Here is a 20269-nt window from a genome sequence, read left to right as displayed (position 1 = left end):
GGGGTTCATACATATAGACATTGAGATTAATTCTTGGTGTCCAAATTATCAAACGCAAAAACATTATTTATGTATTATTTATTTTGTACATATGGCAAATGTGGGCTGAGTAAAAAGTGAATAAATTAAATGTGATATTTTTAAGGGTGAATGGGCAACACAAGACGACTTGGATTTTTCCACTTTGCTGAATGATTTTAAAGGGTGACATTTGAGCATAAAAAAAATAAGAAAATCTATGAAGAATACTCATGGTCTCTTTCCTGACCACAGACTCAATGGTTATATGACTGCAATTTAAAATGAGGAGAAAAAAAATAGTCACGTTTTACTCTGAATAATATATATTAAGTATTTTAGCTTTTAACTTGGTAGCATGAAACATGTTCAACTTTGCACAGTTCTCATGCTGTATTACCTATCCCTTTTTAGTTTTCTCTTTGTTTGTTTGTTTGTTTGTTGCTGCCTTTTATGGTTACCTTTTGGGGCCCTGGTTGGTCAGAAAAGAGATCCAGTGGATCCCTTTTCACCGCTAGTTCTGCTCTACACCTTTAAAGGTGTGCGCATCCTTTCAGCTGGGGACTGCGTAGAGTGTTAAGGGTGTTAAAACTGTAAAAGGCTAATGAGAGAGGCCAGCAAGGCCACCGGCCCTCAGGAGAGTCTGGAGGTAAGAGCCCATATGGAGGTCCAGGGCTTTTGAACTTAGGATGTGTATGTGTGTGTGTGTGTGTTTGTGTGAGAGCACGTGTGTGTGTGTGATTTGGTGAGCTGTTATGAGTCAGAGGAGGCGAGATGGTGGTGGCGGTAGTGGGGGTGCACATGGGAGCAGGGCGGCCGGTGAAGCTCATTTTCAACAGGTGGTGGCCAGGGACTGGTGGATGGGAGGCTGGAAACAGCGCACATGCTCTACCGTGGAACTGTCCGTTTCGACGGCCTTCATGTACTTGTTGAGGATGGCGAAGATCTCGTTGTTGAGGATCTGGTACTTCCTGATGCGGTCGGCCATTTTCTTCAAGGGCTGCGGGGAACAGACACAGGGCACAAAAGAGAGGCGTTATTGGCGTGAAGAGGGTACAACAGATGCTTCTGACGTGTGGTAATTTTTTGGGGGGTTGCCTTTTAACCTTTCAATCAGGAAGTACTCACCACGTTCTTGATGATTTCGTCTTTGCCATCTTGCCTCTGGACTTTCAGAAGATGGTAGCAGAAATCAAAGAGGTCAAAGCGGCGCTGTTGTCCCAGCAACACGATGATGGCGCAGCCGGCCCAATTCAACCCATCACCAAAGCACTGCCTGTTAACGTAACCAATAATAATAAACAATAACAATAACAAATATAAATAACAACCACAAAATTCCAGTTTCGTGGGTCGCATGAAGAAGGTGGCGACATAGAGGGAGAGGTGGGTCGGACGTACTCGGCGGTGAACTCGTGCGTTCCCACGGGGATGCAGTACACAAACTGCATGGCGCTCCAGAGGCGGTGGAACTCCATGCACTCGTCCACGTGCATGACGCCGTTGGTGGGGGGTGGCCCACGCCACACGGGGTCCTGCAGGAAGCTGCGGATGCGCGTCAGGATCACCTCGAACATGGACAGCCCGCAGCACAGGCGCTCCTTGGTCAGCAGGTCGCCCTCACGTGCGATGGCGATTTGCTACAGAGAAGACATGTGGATCAAGGAACAAGAAAACACACAGGTCTATCCATCAGCCAGTGGAAACATCGCCAAATATTAGACAGGTGGACACACAAACAGTGACAGATTCAAGTAGGAATTTTATCTTGATTGATGAATTATATAACAAGCAGATGATGTTTTAGATTACAAGTTATGTTTCCAAAGTAAGATGAGACAGGAGCTCAGAAGGTTCATTCAATATAATAATGTTTAATACAGTATATACTGTATATATAACTGAATACTGAATAAGCGATGTTTTGATAAACATAAACAAGAGTATGTTAACCATGTATTTCAACAGTTCACTTGAGATATGTACTGTAGGAAAAGTTTCTTCCCTCAGTTCAAAATAGACTATGCTGTCCTCGCCAAGGATCACTACTGCTAGAGATCATTTAACCTGAGGAATGAGGAACTGGGCAGGAGGAGGTCTCAAGCACTTCGATAGACGGCGATGTGTGTCCAACTCACCTGTGGGGTCCCCAGTCTCTCAATCAGAGGCACCAGGTGCAGGGGGGCGTACTTTGCTTCCAACCTCTTCATCCTAACTTCCAATCGCTCTCCCTCTACAGATGGCAGGTATAACACACAACTTACTAACAACACCTACACACTCACACACACACACAATGTAATTTTCAAATACATTATATACAATAACTCTCCCTCTACAGATGGCAGGTATAACACACAACTTATTAACAACACATACACAATGTCATTTTCAAATACATTTTATACAATAATTGACACAATAATCGCAATAATTATTCTTTTTGTCACCTGAAAATTATTCATCATATTTGAAGTTTATTTTCATCTCTATAAATCTCTGGTCAAACTCATTAAATACATTAATTGTGTATCTGTCATTTATTTGTCACATATATCTCTTCCATCCTAATGGGTGGATGGAGATTCCTGAGATTCCCAACCTTTGATGTAGACTCTGGGAAGAATGTTCTGGAATGGGGCGGCGTGAAGGAGGTCACACACTTCTTCCTGTGACTGTGATGAACAAAACAACAACGAAAAGGCAAAACAAAAAATGATACAAGCAGGTGGTGAACATCTGCAGTTTAGTGAGTCGCTAAAGTCAGGACCTACAACAATGGGCTCTATTCTGGCAGTGCTGGAAGCGTCATACCCAACAGGCATTTCTTGTCAGTACTGTGAAGTACTAGAAGTCACCATTCAGCAATCGTGTTAATAGTTGATATTTACTGATGTTTATTATTCTCAAATTGTTATTAAATCAGTTTTTCGTATTGAATGTTTTTCTGCCAAACTCAGAGAAACACTGAGCAATTAATGATGATCAAGATTGTGTGCCCAAGACTACCATAAATCTTAAATGGCAAAGTGAGCATGGACCAAAGTCATAGTCCGACTCAACAGTGTGTGTGCCAATGTTTTTAAGCAGTCGAATAGAGCCCATTGTTTTCACAATCCAACCAATATGTCTTAAACAAACACAGACACACATTTCTACCACTGACGGGAGATTCAAATCAGGCCCCCTCATGAGAAAAAATGCAACAGATCAGAGAGAATTCGAAAGATGGACAAGACAGGACGAGAGGACAGGACAGGAGACGCGGGCGCGGTCATGGTTACGGAGGGAGGTCCCAGTGGCACTGACCCAGATCAGGCAGAGGGAGCACTGAGCCTGAGGGGTCACCGGGGCACGATTACCACCCGTAATCTGGCCTCTCCCACACATCACTGAGCTACTCCTGTCTGTCTGGGCTCTCGTCGCACACCCACTTGCACACTCACTCACACACAGAGGTCAGCCCTTGAGTCACCAACACACACGTGTGTATGTGTGTGTGTGTGTCCTGCTTTGGTTTTTTTCAGGACACAAACAGGACTCTCTCTCTCTCAGTCGGTAAGACTTTTTTCTTTTTAGTTTAAAAAGCAAATAAGATTTTATTGCAGGCCAGTTACAGCTCTTGTTGAGTTACACTTAAAATGTTTCAGAATCTTTTAATTTTGATTTTTAATAAAAAAAAAAGAATTCTGGTTCAAAAGTTTGTGGTGTTTTAAATACAACTGCCGATTCCAACACTATTTCAACTATTCTCTGTTTGGTCTCTACTTTTCAAAGACGACACACACTATAATTTGACAGAATAAATAAACACCTACATTAAAAGGTGGAAGATGTAGTTTATGTGGCAAAAAAATAAAAATGCTTCTAGACCAAAACCAACAATGCAGGTCTAAAGGTTACTGCAGAAAGACACTGTTTCTCTACTGGCGTGCATTCAGTGCATCTAGTTTCTGTTCCCCATAGAATTACATAGTAGTAGAACTAGAAGCAATTTCTATTTTATGACAACCAAAACTACTGAAAGAAGTTTTTCTGTCCTTTAGGACCAGACTACTGGAAGATAAAATGTCACCAGGACTTAGTTTAGCAAACAGGATGATCATGATTAAACCATTTACCACTCAACCATGTAAGAGTAAAATAATAGGCTTTTCATCAGATTTTGTGTTGATTCCAGAGTGTCAAAACAACCTTGGTGTAGGTCCTCTCCTTGTTGAGTTACACAAACAATGACATACTGACATGTCTCTGACTGACATGAAGGCGAGCATTCTGGGAGAACGTCATGAAGATGCAGGGGGGGGGGGATGTTGGTCACATCACACCACCGGTCTCCATCACTCAAGTTCAACACATTAGCCACAAGAACACTGTGCTTAACGAACAGGCAGAGCTTCAAACGGAATTCCTCATTCTCTGTTGAACTACACTGTTCAAAACCAGGCAAACGCACACGTCAGCGACAAACAGTGAACAAAGAAAAGGAAACGTAAAGAATCTAGAGACAACTAAATACTGGCTGATGGCCCACAGCAGTTCAGAAGATCAGCATGCAGTGCAGTGACCAGTTAGTGTATGATCTGAAGATATGATCAGAGCACAGAAAGAGAACAAGCAGGAGAGAAAGCTGTACTGAAGGCTGAATGAGCATTTGGAAACCTAGAGTTAGGCTAGAGGAGACCATGAATACATCATGAACGCACATATGCTTCAGCACAGAACATGACAAGCAGCCAAGTAGAAAAAGAGAGAGACGCCCTTCACTGCCATAGAGACAAGGCGATTGTGTAATGCAAAACCACTGAATAAGGACATTATTCCAATTTCTCTTCAATAATAAATCACCGTACACTATATACGGACATGTTTTTGTCGAGGTCGAATTTGGATATAAAAGTATTCTGTGGTATAGTGTTCTGTCGTCAATTCTCAGAATGGACGAGCCACTTATATTTTGCATAGAACATTCCAGAGGGATGTAAATGTTGAAGACATAACTCCCTTGTGTCTATGGCAGAGCAGTACACCAGTGAGTAGTCACAACGTGAGTAGAGAAGAAAGAGTGACAGATCAATGTGCGATCGATTTTGTTGGTGCTTTTGTTTGTTTGTTTGTTTGTTTGTTTGTGAGTGGGTGCGGTACGTGGAGAAGACCTAGATCCTTACCACCTGTTGTTTGTTGCCAGCGTGTAATGAGAAATAAAGTTGCATTTCAGAAAACAGCAGTAGCAGCAGCACCATCCCCACCATTCCCCAACACATACACACACACACAGCATTTCTGACACACAAACAGCATTAGAGATGACACACATAGCATTACTGACATACACACAGCATTACATTTGACGCACACACACGCAGAAACACACACACACACACACACACAGCATTTAATTTGATGCACGCACACACACTCACACACTCACAACATTTAATTTGATGCACGCACACACACTCACACACTCACACACACACACAGCATTTCATTTGATGCACGCACGCACACACACACACACACACACACACACACACACACACACACACACACACACACACACACACACACACACACACACACACACACACACACACACACACACACAGTCTGGATGGCTGGTGCAACCCTGAGGGGGCTTGGCAGATGTTAGTTAACCTGCACCTAAGAGACTGACATGCAGTGAGCGCTTGATCCAGCGGGGCAGGGCGAGAGATGAAAGCACCCTCTCTGAAGATGGCAGACAGAGCCACACTAATCGAGTTCACTGCCAGGCCGGCCGTTTGACAAAAACAACACTGTGTCCAATGGGCTTGTCGCGCTCCACACATGCAGACAGTACGGCCTTTTTTCTTCTCAGAAAACATGTGATGAGTGTTGCTTTAAAATAGACACTAGACACTCCAAAATGGCTTGGTGCTTAAGGCACTGTGCTTGTGGCACTTTTAACAATGGGTGTGTGGCTTTCGCTGTGACAAACGGTATCTTAATGGTGTCTTTATGTGAAAAGTTAAGGAGCTTTGAGACCCTTAAGGGAGATGATGCAGCAGCCGTAGGCACACCTCATGACCCTGGGTTTAGGGCGGGGGGAATGTGTATGGTGAATAAAGGTGCTCTTATAGATGGCCGAAACACAAGAGTGGAAACGGAAGTGAGTCACACAACAGGATAATCCTGGTGGATGGACGAGAAGACAGACTGACAGAAAATGAAAGTTGCCCTCTATGTGCACAAGCATGTAGGTGCGTGTGTTTGTGTGTGTGTTTGTGTGTGTGTGTGTGAGAATGTGGAAGGGACCAATGCTGTCCATGTGTAATGCAACAGTTGCCAGACGTGGATAGCGCCAGCGAGTGTGTAGGGCAGACATCGAGTGGTCTCACCAGAGCCTGTTCGATGAGCAGGCAGAAGAGGATGGCGTTGCCCACCTCCCTCAGGCTCTGGAAGACGTCCGTCTTCAGCTCGGCGTACTCGATGATGTCCTTCAGTTGGTGATGGAAGAACTCCAAGATGCCTGGAAAGAACAACACCGACAGACCACACCACGAACATCGTCAACACCAGCGGTGCCACAGCGTCACGTCCCATGCCCATGCACGCACTTTCAAAAGAACCCGAGGAGTGACTAAACCATTTAAATCCCTTCCAACAGTCACAGCTGATGACGAACACCCTGCTGGACCCTCTCAACTCTATATTTACTATGGCATCATTAAAAAAGCAAAGCAAAATCATCTTAATCCCAAATTACGCTTCCACTACGATGAGTGGGATTAGCACAGTAGCATCATTGACCCACATACTGTGGGTGTGCTATGGCCAGGGCTGAGGGTGGAGGTGGTGGTGGTGGTGGAGGGGGATATTCACGCAGACGTGAATTAACAGCATAGATCTGACTGATCCGGTACATGCTGTACCAACAACAGGCTGAGCAGGGCCATTGAGTAAATCCCCTCCCCTGGAAGATGAGGGGGTAATCTGGCTGCCCAGTGATGAGGGGGTAATCTGGCTGCCCAGTGATGAGGGGGCAATCTGGCTGCCCAGGTAATCTGAAGTGACAGCGAGCGGTCCTGAGCTCACCCACCTGGAGAGCCGTACTCGTGGCGCGGCAGGCGGCAGATCTTGGGCATCACCTCGATCAGGGTCTTCACGTACTGGAGGATGGTGCCCTGCAGCTGTGGTAGGAGAGTGTGTGTGAGAGAGAGAGAGAGAGATTTTTGTTGTAAGTGTGTGTGTGTGTGTGTGTGTGTGTGTGTGTGTGTGTGTGTGTGTGTGTGTGTGTGTGTGTGTATGTATGTGTGTGTGCGTGTAGGTGTCAGACCAGGATGCAGATAAAAGAGTAGGAAAACAGGACGTGATGGCCGAGAAAAGAAAGTGGGTTAAAGTGACTGTGTTCGGTATACTGTATGTGATGTTACACAAGCTACAAGGCTGCCGATTAATATCACTGTAGTCTTTCATCTCTCTTTCTGCTTCATAAGGGCAATTTCAAAGCATGGCAAAAATTCCGAAGTAGAAACAAAATATTGCAACAAGGCAAAAAAAGATAGCTACCAAGCTTTTGACAATCTTGAGCAGCTCCTCCATCACCACGGCAATGCCCTGGTAACCGAGGAGACGGCAGATTGTCTTGAAGTGTGGCGGCCCCACAAAGTTCCTGTAGGAGCTGTAGATGTGGGAGTAGGCGATGTTCAGAGGCTGGAGGGAAAACAGTGGAGAGACATTAGCACTACATCATCAGTTCACATGTGAAGTTAATGCACAGTGGCTTTACTACATATCCACAACAGCAATGACCTGAACAATAACGTATAAAATCAGATTTTAATTATTTAATTACCCTTCTTACCATACCCTTTTAAAAACTTTTCACAGTAAGCCATGTGATATATATATATATATATACAGTACTGTGCAAAAGTTTTAGGCAGGTGTGAAAAAATGCTGTAAACTAAGAATGCTTTCAAAAATGGAAGTGTTAACAGTTTATTTTCATCAATTCTTCATAAATTAACAAAATGCAGTGAAGGAACAGAAGAAAATTCTTAATTAAATCAATATTTGGTGTGACCATGCTTTGCCTTCAAAATAGCATCAATTCTTCCAGATACACTTGCGCAGTTTTTGAAGGAACTCGGCTGGTAAATTGTTCCAAACATCTTGGAGAACTAACCACAGATCTTCTGTGGATGTAGGCTTCCTAAAATTCTTCTGTCTCTTCATGTAAACCCAGACAGACTCGATGATGTAGAGATTAGGGCTCTGTGGGGGTCATACCATCACTTGCAGGACTTTCTGTTCTTCTTTAAGCTGAAGATTATGTTCCTGCTGCAGAATACATTTGGTGCCAATCATACGCCTCCCTGATGGTATTGCATGATGGATTAGTATCTGCCTGTATTTCTCAGCATTGAGGACACCATTCATCCTGACCAAATCTCCAACTCCACTTGCAGAAATGCAGCCCCAAACTGGAAAGGAACCTCTACCATGCTTCACTGTTGCCTGCAGACTCTCATTATTGTACCTCTCTCCAGCCTCCAGCGAACAAACTGCCTTCTTCTACAGCCAAATATTTTTAATTTTGACTCATCAGTCCAGAGCACCTTCTGCCATGTTTCTGCACCCTAGTTTCTATGTTTACGTGCTTAGTTCAGTCACTTAGCCTTGTTTCCTTGTCGGGGTAGAGCTTTTTGGCTGCAACTCTTCCATGAAGACCACTTCTGGCCAGACTTCCCCGGACAGTAAATGTCTGTACCTGGGTACCACTGGTTTCTGCCAGTTCTGAGCTGATGCCACTGCTTGAAATCTTCCGATTTTGAAGGTAAATAAGCTTGATGTGTTTTTCATCAGCTGCATTAAGTTTCCTTGGCTGACCACTGCGTCTACGATCCTCAACGTCTTCTTCAAAAGAGCTGGAACTGCACATTTTGAAACCCCTGTCTGCTTTGAAATCTTTGTCTGGGAGAGACCCTGCTGATGCAGTATAACTACGTTGTGTCTTGTTGCTGTGCTCAGTCTTACCATGTAAATGGATAAAAAATAAACATTTATTGTTTACATTTTTCAAAGCATTCTTAGTTCATAGCATTTTTTCACACCTGCCTAAAACTTTTGCACAGTACTGTATATATATGAATTGTACAGTATTGATCATGTACGGTATTGATAATGTACAGAATTGATCATGTATGGTATTGATAATTTACGGCATTGATAATGTACAGTATTGAATCACGTGTCAACTGTGTGTGAGTGGAGCATGTTGAGTAGCATCATACACCCACCTTGGAGCCATACAGGTAGTAAGGCTGGACGTTGGCTGGTTTATCCCTCTGAGGCTCTTGTGTAAAGGGAATGGCTGTCCGCACAAACCTGCAACCATGGTAGGCTTCATCAGAACAAAGGCCGAATGTGGAACACTGGACACCAGCCAAACACTGCACTGGTATACCGTATACATACACTCAAAACAAAAAACACTGCACTTGTATACCGTATACATACACTCAAAACAAAAACACTGCAGTGCTATACGGTATACATACACTCAAGACAAAACCCCTGCACTGGTATACTGTATACATTCACCTAAAACAAAAACACTGCACTGGTATACAGTATGCATACACTAAAAACAAATACACTGCAATGGTATAACGTACACAAACACTCATGTGCAAGCGTGCACTGACACAAACACATGCACCCAATTGCTGGTATGTACACAAACGTACACGGATACCAACAAGCGTGCACACACACACAGAGACACACACACACCGGTTAGTGGAGCCATTATAGCAGTAGTTGGGGAGGAAGTCAAAGTTGAGCTCCCAGAAGACGTGCAGTGTGATGCGGCCGTAAGGGGCGGACACGTTGTGGTTGGCCTCGCGAAACATGGCGTCGAAGCTGTCCAGCGTCATGTGCTTGCAAAGCAGCCGGTGGGTCAGACGGTTTACCTCCAGCAGCCAGTCCAGCTCCTGAGGAAGGAGAGAGGAAGAGGGAGGGGGAGAGAGAGGGAGGGGACAGAGAGAGAGAAAGAGGAAGGGGATAGAGAGAGAAAGAGGGAGAGAGAAAGAGGGAGGTGAGAGAGAGAGAAAGAGAGAGGGAGAGAAACACAAAGTTAGACAAAAAGAGAGAAAACAAGCAGAAGAATATCAACATGTGACAGGAAACCTTCCTAACATCTCTCAACATTATTGTAAGTGTTTAGCTTCTGTTCTTTAGCATGCCTTTCCTTGAATTAAGTTTTCAGTTATTTAAACCCCTATTTTCTCCCAACACCTCATTCTGACTGGTACTGTATGTATTCTGTTATCTTTTTTTTTAATATATAAACAGTCACAGCACACTGCGACAGAATGCATCATAGGCGGAGATGGAGTTGTTTTCTCACCACGATGGAGGTGAGGTCCTCGCTCTCGAAGCGGCTGATGGCGTGGTCCAGAGACTTGTACATGGCCGCAGAGATGCGCTGCGTGATCAGCCTGTTCAGGTCGATGGAGCGACCCAGCAGCTGAAGAGACACAATGGGCAGAGTGAGGAACCTTTTTACTAAGACTGGTGACACAAACATTGAACATGGTTATGGAAAACAGCACTGCTGTAAGGAATTCAAGTTTGAATCACCTCTTCATAAAACATTAAGAATGATGAGAATTAATTTGGAAGGGTGTCTTAGCTAAGACAGGAACCTTATCATACGTGTGTTTGATTGTGTGTGTTTGTGTGTGTGTGTATGTGTGTGTGATCCTATACCTGAACGTGTCTCTGCTTCAGCAGCGTCTCATAGCGGTTTGAGGGAGGGTAGGGAATAATCACGCCATAGTTCTTACACTCCGCCCTGAAGCGTTTGTCCAGGAGAACACTGGGACACATACAAACAGTCAGGATCACGTTACATCAATCTCATATCACCATGACATTCATCACAAATACCCCTATAGATCAATATAGATCCAATATGAGATCATCAACATAAATTACCTCCCAGCCATGGCTTTGTAGTAAGCAAATATCTGATCTGCCAACTTGTAAACAAACTGGTCGAAACACAGATTCACCTAAAAAAAAACAGAACAACGGGTGCACTTCAGTGAAGTTACGACAGCAAAAGTACTGGGCATATTTTTTTTAAACTGGCACTAAACGTCAAGGTGAGGGAAAGGAACCGTAGTTAAGTTCCTCCAGACATACCTCAGCCTCAATCTCGTCGTACAGGAACTGCTTCTTGAACTTGGTCAGGGCGTAGTACCCGCTATCGTTATACAGATCCAGAGGGTACAGCACATACCTGTGGGAAGGGACAGCTACCGTCAGTATCGCTCACCCACAACCAACAGGTCAAAGAAATGTCTCTATTATTTAGCCATTCTTTCCCATCACTGCCCCGTTCAGAACAGTCCCACTTCACAAAACATGTGAAAAAGAATGAACCTCCTCGTTACAGCTAGTAAAAGTGGAAACCAGGCCAAGCAGATGATCAGTTATTACAGCGCCCTCTAGTGGCAGTCAACAGCATATGTGTAAACAGATAGAATGATATATAGGGAATTCCCTCGGGATAAATAAAGTATCAATCTATCTATCTATCTATCTATCTATCTATCTATCTATCTATCTATCTATCTATCTATAAATGTTCCACATATGCTGTATGCCATATGTAAAGATCTCTATTACAGCGCCCTCTAGCGGCAGTCAACAGCATATTTGGAATATTAGTAAACAGAGATATGTTGCAGGCTCTTCCTCCTCCTTACTCCATCATGGAAGGCTCCTTGGTCTCCAGGATGTGGTCGGTGAGGATCCAGGGCATGGACATTTCGATGGGGAACTGGATGCGGCGGCCCATCGTGAGCTCCAGGAAAAACTCCCGGAACCACAGCTGGGAGAGGTCACAGCACTGCTGGAGGGCCTCTGAGTGGCAGAGAGGGAGAGGGGGAGGGAGAGGGAGAGGGAGAGAGAGAGAGAGAGAGAAGGAGAGGGAGAGAGAGACAGACAGAGAGACAGACAGAGATAGAGAGAGAGAGAGAGAGAGAGAGAGAGAGAGAGAGATATGTTTAAAACACTGCGAAACACAGGCTTTTATCAGTAGGCTTTTATCAGTAGGCTGCATAGTATAAAGGAAGCGCTCAGGTTCCCAGTAATACACCTGCAAGAAATACCCCCTTGTTTTGTGGTTTGGATTCAAATGTTCTAATACTCTCTTGGACTTTTTGTATATTTCTATTTAGAACCCTTCTTAGCCCTGCAGAATCCTTTCTGCCAGATAACAGTCCTCTCTCTCAGTCAAAGAAATGGGTTCTATAAGAGTTTGTCATTTCATTTGAAATCCTTTCCTAAAATGGAACTTAAAGGATTCCTCTCAAAGGGCACACAAGGAGAACTGACATCATCATCATCATCATAATCATCATCATCGTCATTCATTAGCAGTACGGCAGATCAAAATCACACACTGAAATCGCAACCTGCTGTTCGAGTTGATTGAACACTGCATCTGGGTGAGTCTACAGTACAATCTCATCTGGACTGATCACCACTCAGTGCTGGTAGGGAGGAGGAACAGGAGAGAGAGTAAGAGACAGAGACACAGAGAGAGAGCGAAAGGGAGAGCAAGAGAAGGAGACAGAGGGAGAGAGGGAGAGAGAGAGAGAAAGATAGAGAGAGATAGAGAGAGGGAGAAAGAAAGAGAATGAGAGAGAGAGGGGGAAGAACAGGAGAGAGTGAGAGAAAGACAGAGAGAGAGGTAGAGCAAGAAATAAAGAGCTATAGCGAGAGCTCACCGCTGAAGTTGAGCAGGTGCGTGTAGAAGAAGGAGCTCTTGTGGAAGTCCTCGATGGCCTGGACGATAGGACCGTCCAGACTGCTGCGCAGGGTCTTCTTGGAGCCGCTCTTATCAGCGATCAGGGACTCCAGCATGGTACGGACCATGTACAACTACAAACCAATTCATATCAGCACACAAGTTACGTGTGAACAAAATTAAAAAATGAGATTCAAAAGAGAGTCTTGAACACACATGACCTGATCTGTCTTGCTAAAAAAAGGAAAGGAGTGTTAAGCATTATGAATCACATGTAGCCTAGGGCTTGAAGGACGGAGAGACAACAAGTCCATGGAAATAAAGAGGTTAGGGATGCCTGTAGGGGGAGCGTTGTTTGACTACTGTTGATGGAGTTTGTGACGTTGTGAACCCTCGTCACAAAGTCCCGTGTCACCCTGCCAAAGCTAAGAATAACATGTGGAATCCAACGGACCTGTGTGCTCGAGGGTCCCACCGCCCTGCGGGGTACTTTGATGTCGAAGCCTCCTTTGGGGTCCTTTTCCCCCTTCAGGCATGGGTCATTAGGGGGCTCCCTCGCCCCCTCCCAGTCGCAGATCGTTTTCCGGATAGCCTGAAGAACACTGGCAGGAAATAAACACAGACATGTGTGAGCAGTACACCATAACAACCGTCACTGATCATGCTACATAGAGCACAGCTAGCAAGCTGTGGAGATCATCTGTTCCCAATAGAGTGTGCCTCTAGACTGCACTCTGATTATGTAGCGGTCTCTGATTATACCAACGTTGCTAATGCTAACACGAATTTGCCAGGCAGGCTGTTCAGGGCAAGCCCACGTTTGAGGACAAACTCCAACCGAAACTAACTTGCACTTCTCACAGCTGAAAGCATCTTTCAATGATGGTCCCTGCAATAGCAATAGTAAATGAGGAGTGGAGATGTAAGGCAAATGTTGTGCTCGGGTCCACTTCCAACTCTCTAGGCCTTCGCTGATAAAGACACTCCAAGCTGGAGGGTTAGTCTGTAGTAGATTCACTCTACAGTAACCACACTGCAGTAGATTCACTTTACAGCAACTATACTGCAATCGATTCAATATACACTACAGCAACTACAGAGGTTTTAGCTCTGATCGCTAACTTAATGAGCACGTCCCTACTGCACACCATCACAGCCAATGTTAAGCACTGTAATCCACTCTGATATCAAAGATGTTCTTATCCTTAACACTAACACGATGCACAATATACAAAATATACATCAGAAACAGACCATGTTTGTCAACAAGCTAATGTATGTGGTGCATCATCGTCCTTTGATTTAGTAAATCTTAGTGCCTTTGTTGACTTTAACAACCCGACCAGACAAAACCAAATGTAAAATGTACAAAATTAATATGGGCAAAAAACTCAAAAAAGACAAACAAACACACTTATAAAATACTGCTGTGATGCGCTGCACTGTGATTGGGCCCTGACCTGATGAGCACATTCTTCTTCTTGCGCACGGCCTGGCGGAGCGGTTCGCGCAGCGTCATCTGGGCGAAGTCTTGCAGCGCGGCGTAGATGGTGTTGCGGATGGCCTGGTTGAAGACGCTCTCCATGCGGCCCATGAGCACCTGCAGGCCCTTGATCATGGCGATGACCTCCACCATGGCGAACTTCTCCTCGCTGGTGTAGTTGTAGCGCGTGGCGCGCTCGTACTCCTCCGCCGTGCCGGGGCAGTCCTTGTTGCAGAACTTGTCGGTCGGATGCACCAGCTTCCACGAGTACTGCAAGGATGGAGGGAGAGAGAGGGACAGAGAGAGAAAGAGAGAGAGAGACAGAGAGAAAGAAACAAAGAAATAAAGAGAGAGTAGGAAGGAGAGAAGTAGAGAGGAAAACAAAGATACTGTCTGTTAGAGGCTATAAACGAGGGTGAAAAAAAGTCTTAAAATGCAGACACGAAGTGAGAGAGATGACAGAAGTCTCCAGAATACTGCCCTATAAAGTGCCGGGGATGGACAAGTCAACTACAGAGGGACTACAGACTCTTGAGGGGATATAGTGGAGATAAAGCAGGTCAAGCACTCGCTGCAGAGAGAGCAGGGCCTCTTGGAGCCAGGCCAGGGAGCAATGCTTAATCATGTGCAAAGATGCTGCTTTAAGCTAGAATGACAGATATTCACCCCCCACTACCCTAGTCTACATTGGAGGTGAAATTACTCTTGAGCTCTTTTTTTTTTATGAAATTAAACATAAAAGCACTCTCCCTCTTAACCAATACAAGTGTATTGTCAAACATAGCTGATCAAAAGAGATCTTGCTGTGCTCCCTCACATCTCTGTTGCTTAAAAGCAGCTTTTCTATAAATAGCCCGCTAACTAGCTAGAAGCCAATAGACTTGCCAACAGCACTCTTGCCACTGATAAAAGCAAGCTAACTGATAAGACAAAGCTTGCTAATGGATATAGTTTGGCAACGTATTTGGAGACATTGTGCTGGAAAAGGCATTTTCAAGGCGTTTTGTATCTGGGTCGCAAAAATATAGCCAGTGTGGCTAGTGGAAACGACAGGTGGGATTATCTGTCCATCACAGATCATTTAGGCGATCGTCAAGAGGAATTTAAGGATGTTATAAAAACAAGTTACCATGTGAATATTGTGCCTTAAAATGCCACCTAAGCCACTATCACTCTTAAGGTGACGATTACTCGGTCTTGAGAAGTAGCCTACTGCTAATTCAAGTGTTGTTAGCCAATACCAGTGAGAAAATGCCTAAACAACATCACTCATTAATACTCCCAGACAACATTGCTCATAACATTGCCCTGTGTATCATCACCTTCACTTTCTCCTTTTCTCCCTCCTCCTTCTCTCTCTCTCTCTCTCTCTCTCTCTCTCTCTCTCTCTCTCTCTCTCTCTCTCTCTCTCTCTCTCTCTCTCTCTCTCTCTCTCTCTCTCTCTCTCTCTCTCTCTCTCTCTCTCTCTCTCTCTCTCTCTCTCTCTCTCTCTCTCTCTCTCTCTCTCTCTCTCTCTCTCTCTCTCTCTCTCTCTCTCTCTCTCTCTCTCTCTCTCTCTCTCTCTCTCTCTCTCTCTCTCTCTCTCTCTCTCTCTCTCTCTCTCTCTCTCTCTCTCTCTCTCTCTCTACTTCCCTTCATACCCCCCTCTCTCACCACTTCCATGACGTGCGTGCTCCACTTGGACAGCAGCTGCAGGCCGCGCAGTGCCAGGTCGAACAGCTCGCGGTACTCCTCGTCCGACTTCTGGCTGTCCAGGCCCGAGCCCGTCACCACCTCGCTGTTACTGTAGCGCGCCAGCTCCGAGATGAAGCGGATGTGGTCGTCACGGATCTGACCCATCTGCTCACACAGGTTGTACTGGGGGCTGACGGCACTCTGGGTGCATGTCCACCTGGAGGGGGGGAAGGTTAAGGATGTTTAGGAGGAGACTGTGCACTGAAAGACTTCAAGTCAGTGGTCTTAGTATACTAAGGAGTATTTCACGAGAGGACGTGACACTAAGTGTGGTTAGAAATTTAAGTAGAAAACCGGGGACAATTATCAAATATGCTGTAAGAAAGAAGCTTGACTAGACTGGAGGGAGGGGCCTTAGGAGATATTAGGAGAAATTACTCGACGAGTAAGGCTTTTAATAATAAATAGCGACCTCTGCAGAATGCTTTTCCAAAATTCACTCAGGAAATGAATGAAGGAAACACAGAAACATTGACTCTACAGAATAAAGCGCGTTTAGTGCATGTTTGTTTGTTTGTTTGTTAGTTATCGTTGTATTTATTTATTAGTTTGTTGCTGAGCACTTACTTGGACTTGTTCTCCTCATAGTGGGCGCTAGTTTCAATGTAGCGTGAGAGTTCAATCTGCATGTCGCCAAATAGGGGTACCACCTGTAGAAGGAGATCAGGGGTCAAGCTGCAGTCAACAAAGGGTTTAAAAAACTTGTGGCGTTTTGACTGCAATCAGCAGAAATTCCTTATCCCACCTTAAAGTACTTGTCAATCTTGCCCAGGTTTATCCTCTTCTTGGCATCCAGCTTGTAGATGTTGCTGACGTTCCCATCCATAAGGTAAAGGCCGAACCCCATAACCTGGATGGATGGAAATGAATTTATTTGAATGCAACTACTGTGTGCTGCGGGAAAGCCAGTCAACAGCATCTGGGTGGGTAGCTATTATAATGCAATGACCTCACGCACTTAGACCTGAGGTTGATTACATGACTGAGGGGTGAGAGAGCTGGAGAGAGAGAGAGAGAGAGAGAGAGAGAGAGAGAGAACAAGCGAGAGAGAGCGCAAGAGAGAGAGAGAGAGAGAACTATGGTAAGTAGCCTGGTACCTTGAGCAGCATGTGTTTCTCACTGGGCGTCAGGTACATTTTATTCTCGTAGTAGTCCACACAGATGTTGACAATGTCAGCTAGCAGCTCCTCATAGCCAGGGATCACCTCCAGCTGCTGATGCAAACACTGTGGGGGGGGGGGGGGGGCACAGGTGACACATCAGCCAAAAACAGCAGGGAAATAATAACAATAATAATAACAGGGTAAACAAGGGACCTCAAGAACTGGTGACAGACACTTCAGACAATTATTCTATTAAGCTTAATCCATAAGAATTGTAATGGAACCCCTCTGACTTTACAGATGCCATGTATATGATTTGCATTTCAATTACATGTATTTATTTAGCAGACAGCTTTCCTTAAAAGTGTCTTTTCAATTCAACTTTTCTGTACCTGTTCAGCCCCAATAACAAAAAGCAATGAAACAACATCAAACCCACCTGTGTGATCCTGTTGTGATTGGCTAGGAACATGGAGAGGTTCTGTGACTCCTGGATGGACTGTGGGTCTGCCATTTTTCTGAGGAACTGAGCAGCTCTATCAGAGGTGAGGAACCATGAAAAAGTGTCACATACACAGACACAGACAGAGACACAGACACGTGTTACTATGACAACAGCTGAGAATATGCCAGGTTGACAGCAGGACTGAGGTGTTAAATGACTGCACCAAATGACTCACTGCTTTGGTGGTCAGGGACAAAAATCTGTCCAAATATTTTGTAATCTAGAAGTCATACTAGTCATATTAGACTTATTCACTATTCATATTTTGCACAGACTGAACCATCTACGCTGTTCAAATAATGTTACTATACATGTAACCAACTGTGTATAGGCTGTTCATACTGTACATACAACCCTATATTTGTGCTCTCTATTCATTTAACTCTGTTTACTTCATGGTATGTATGTAATTAACATATTTTTATATTATAACTCTCCACTGTCCATCACTCCATTTTTATATTTTTCAAGATATAGCATCATTTATGCTTAATTACTTACTTTTCCTACAGTTATCTGTGAAAAATACAAACAATCTTCACTTCTGGTTAGATGCTAACTGCCTGTACCCCTAGTCTGCACAATGACAATAGAGTTGAAACTAAACTAATCTAATCTAGCATTTATGAGTCCCAAACTAATATTCTGTCAACATTGGTTTAAGAGGACTAACCTGAAATAGGAACTGTGGAATCAATTCAATACCATTCAGATATAGGCTACTTTGGTGTTCTGTCGGTCCCAGCAGGCTTACCGTTTGTAGGCGGAGTGGTCATTCTTGACGCTGCACTTCATGTTCTTGAGCTCATCCAGCACAGCAAACATGTTGATGAACTTGCCAAGCGTGAGCAGGTAGGCCTCCGACACAAAGTCCTTCCGGCGCTCGGCGTGGCACAAACGCTTCACCTCGCTGCAGAAGCGCTCAATAGCTTTCCGCTGGAGACCCCACACGCACATCCACACACACACACACACACACACACGCACACACAGAGACACAGACACATACACATTTAATTTACGTTTATTTACACTGATAGCTCATCCGGTCAGTCTAAGGAAAGATCAGTTTTTTGTTTTCTGATGTGGAGTGTACATGGCCAATAGACACAATAATACATGTTTTAACTTTAGCTGGGTGTATTGGAGTTCATCCCAAATTCAAAATGAGATTTCCACCACAATCCCCAATCTAGTTTTAGATATTCTTGCTTCGCTTCTATAGACCAAAATCTTATGTCACTGCATCTGAAAAACAATAGTCAGTGATTGCACAAAGCAAGTCCTCTTAATGGTTAACAACTCTCAAATCTCTTGGAAGGAAACGCTCTGTGGTCGGAGGTGAGGAGGCGTTAAACTAGTGTTACGAAAGGAACCCTATAATCGTTGACTACACAATGAGGGAAATGGTAATTATCCTGTATTGGGAGGAAGCAGGCGACATCCTAACATCTGTCATAAATGCTTCCTGCTGACCTGGAAGTACATGAACTTCATGAGCTTGGTGACCTCAGGCTCCAGCACCTCCACAGTCTTCTCGTAGATCTCCACCCGGTTGGGCTGCTCGTTGCACTTCACCTGCGAGGACACAAGGGGGCAGCGTCACACATAGAGTACTACTGTTACTGCAGAAGGAAGTGCAACACGTGAGTTAACCTCATGTGTCAGTAGCCACAGCACAGACAATATGTTAAAGATTGACCTTTTATTGGACAACATTGTGTCGCTAGAATTGTGATGGGTTTCTACACATTTCTAATGAGAACCGACTAAGCAAAATGTTGAATTGAGTGAACAAACACAAGAATCATGATACAAAGTATTTGCTAAAAGAGGAACTAGGAACTGGAAGACTGAGCCCCAGTGAGCCACAGAGAGGCATATTATGTTTCGTACCAGACGCACCCTTGTGTGTGTGTGTGTGTGTGCATGTGTCTATTTGTGTCTGTGTGTGTGTGTGTGTTTGGGTATTGTTGTATGTGTGTGTCGTGTTTGTGTGTGTAAAGGTGTGTGTGTGTGTGTGTGTATAGGTGTGTGTGTGTGTGTGTGTGTGTGTGTGTAGGTGCATGTGTGTATAGGTGTGTATGTGTGTGTGTGTGTATAGGTGTGTGTGTGTGTGTGTGTAGGTGCATGTGTGTATAGGTGTGTGTGTGTGTATATGTGTGTGTGTGTGTGTGTGTGTGTATATATAGGTGTATAGGTGTATGTGTGTGTCGTGTTTGTGTGTGTAGGTGTATGTGTGTATAGGTGTATGTGTGTATAGGTGTGTGTGTGTATAGGTGTGTGTGTGTGTGTATAGGTGTATGTGTGTATAGGTGTGTGTGTGTGTATAGGTGTATGTGTGTATGTGTGTAGAGGTGTGTGTGTATAGGTGTATGTGTGTTTAGGTGTATGCGTGTATAGGTGTGTGTGTGCGTTTACCTGAGGTATAGCTCTGGAGCAGCTCCTCCAGGTGTAGAGCATGACCGCATACTCATGCCCCTCCTCCAGCATCTCATTCTGAGGACAGAGAGAGAGAGAGAGAGAGAGAGAGAGAGAGAGAGAGAGAGAGAGAGAGAGAGAGACAGACAGAGACACAGAGATAGAGCCTCGGTTAGGTGTGAGCCATAATCTCAATC

At 44.5% G+C, this 20269-nt stretch overlaps 1 protein-coding gene across 1 annotated transcript in view; it reads right to left on the bottom strand.

The window, feature by feature from the left end:
- Positions 1-850: 850 nt before the first annotated feature.
- The window catches only part of cyfip2 (cytoplasmic FMR1 interacting protein 2), a gene marked incomplete at both ends in the record, with an annotated part of 22853 nt that continues 3434 nt past the window's right edge, over positions 851-20269 (bottom strand). The window contains 27 exons of the mRNA XM_080841396.1: positions 851-1018; positions 1147-1294; positions 1420-1658; positions 2157-2251; positions 2621-2693; positions 6399-6529; positions 7100-7190; positions 7570-7713; positions 9303-9390; positions 9799-9998; positions 10415-10534; positions 10777-10885; positions 11005-11081; positions 11215-11311; positions 11781-11937; positions 12807-12960; positions 13281-13428; positions 14287-14579; positions 15299-15346; positions 15963-16200; positions 16611-16693; positions 16789-16893; positions 17141-17269; positions 17586-17682; positions 18406-18587; positions 19128-19229; positions 20073-20150. Coding sequence (XP_080697522.1) covers positions 851-1018; positions 1147-1294; positions 1420-1658; positions 2157-2251; positions 2621-2693; positions 6399-6529; positions 7100-7190; positions 7570-7713; positions 9303-9390; positions 9799-9998; positions 10415-10534; positions 10777-10885; positions 11005-11081; positions 11215-11311; positions 11781-11937; positions 12807-12960; positions 13281-13428; positions 14287-14579; positions 15299-15346; positions 15963-16200; positions 16611-16693; positions 16789-16893; positions 17141-17269; positions 17586-17682; positions 18406-18587; positions 19128-19229; positions 20073-20150 — 3594 coding nt within the window. The remainder of the gene's footprint in view (positions 1019-1146; positions 1295-1419; positions 1659-2156; positions 2252-2620; positions 2694-6398; positions 6530-7099; positions 7191-7569; positions 7714-9302; positions 9391-9798; positions 9999-10414; positions 10535-10776; positions 10886-11004; positions 11082-11214; positions 11312-11780; positions 11938-12806; positions 12961-13280; positions 13429-14286; positions 14580-15298; positions 15347-15962; positions 16201-16610; positions 16694-16788; positions 16894-17140; positions 17270-17585; positions 17683-18405; positions 18588-19127; positions 19230-20072; positions 20151-20269) is intronic.

The sequence above is a fragment of the Sprattus sprattus genome, assembly GCF_963457725.1.
Source record: "Sprattus sprattus genome assembly, chromosome: 6".
NCBI lineage: Eukaryota > Metazoa > Chordata > Actinopteri > Clupeiformes > Clupeidae > Sprattus > Sprattus sprattus.
Note: the sequence above shows the minus strand (reverse complement) of the source record. Positions and strands in the feature narration are given on the sequence as shown.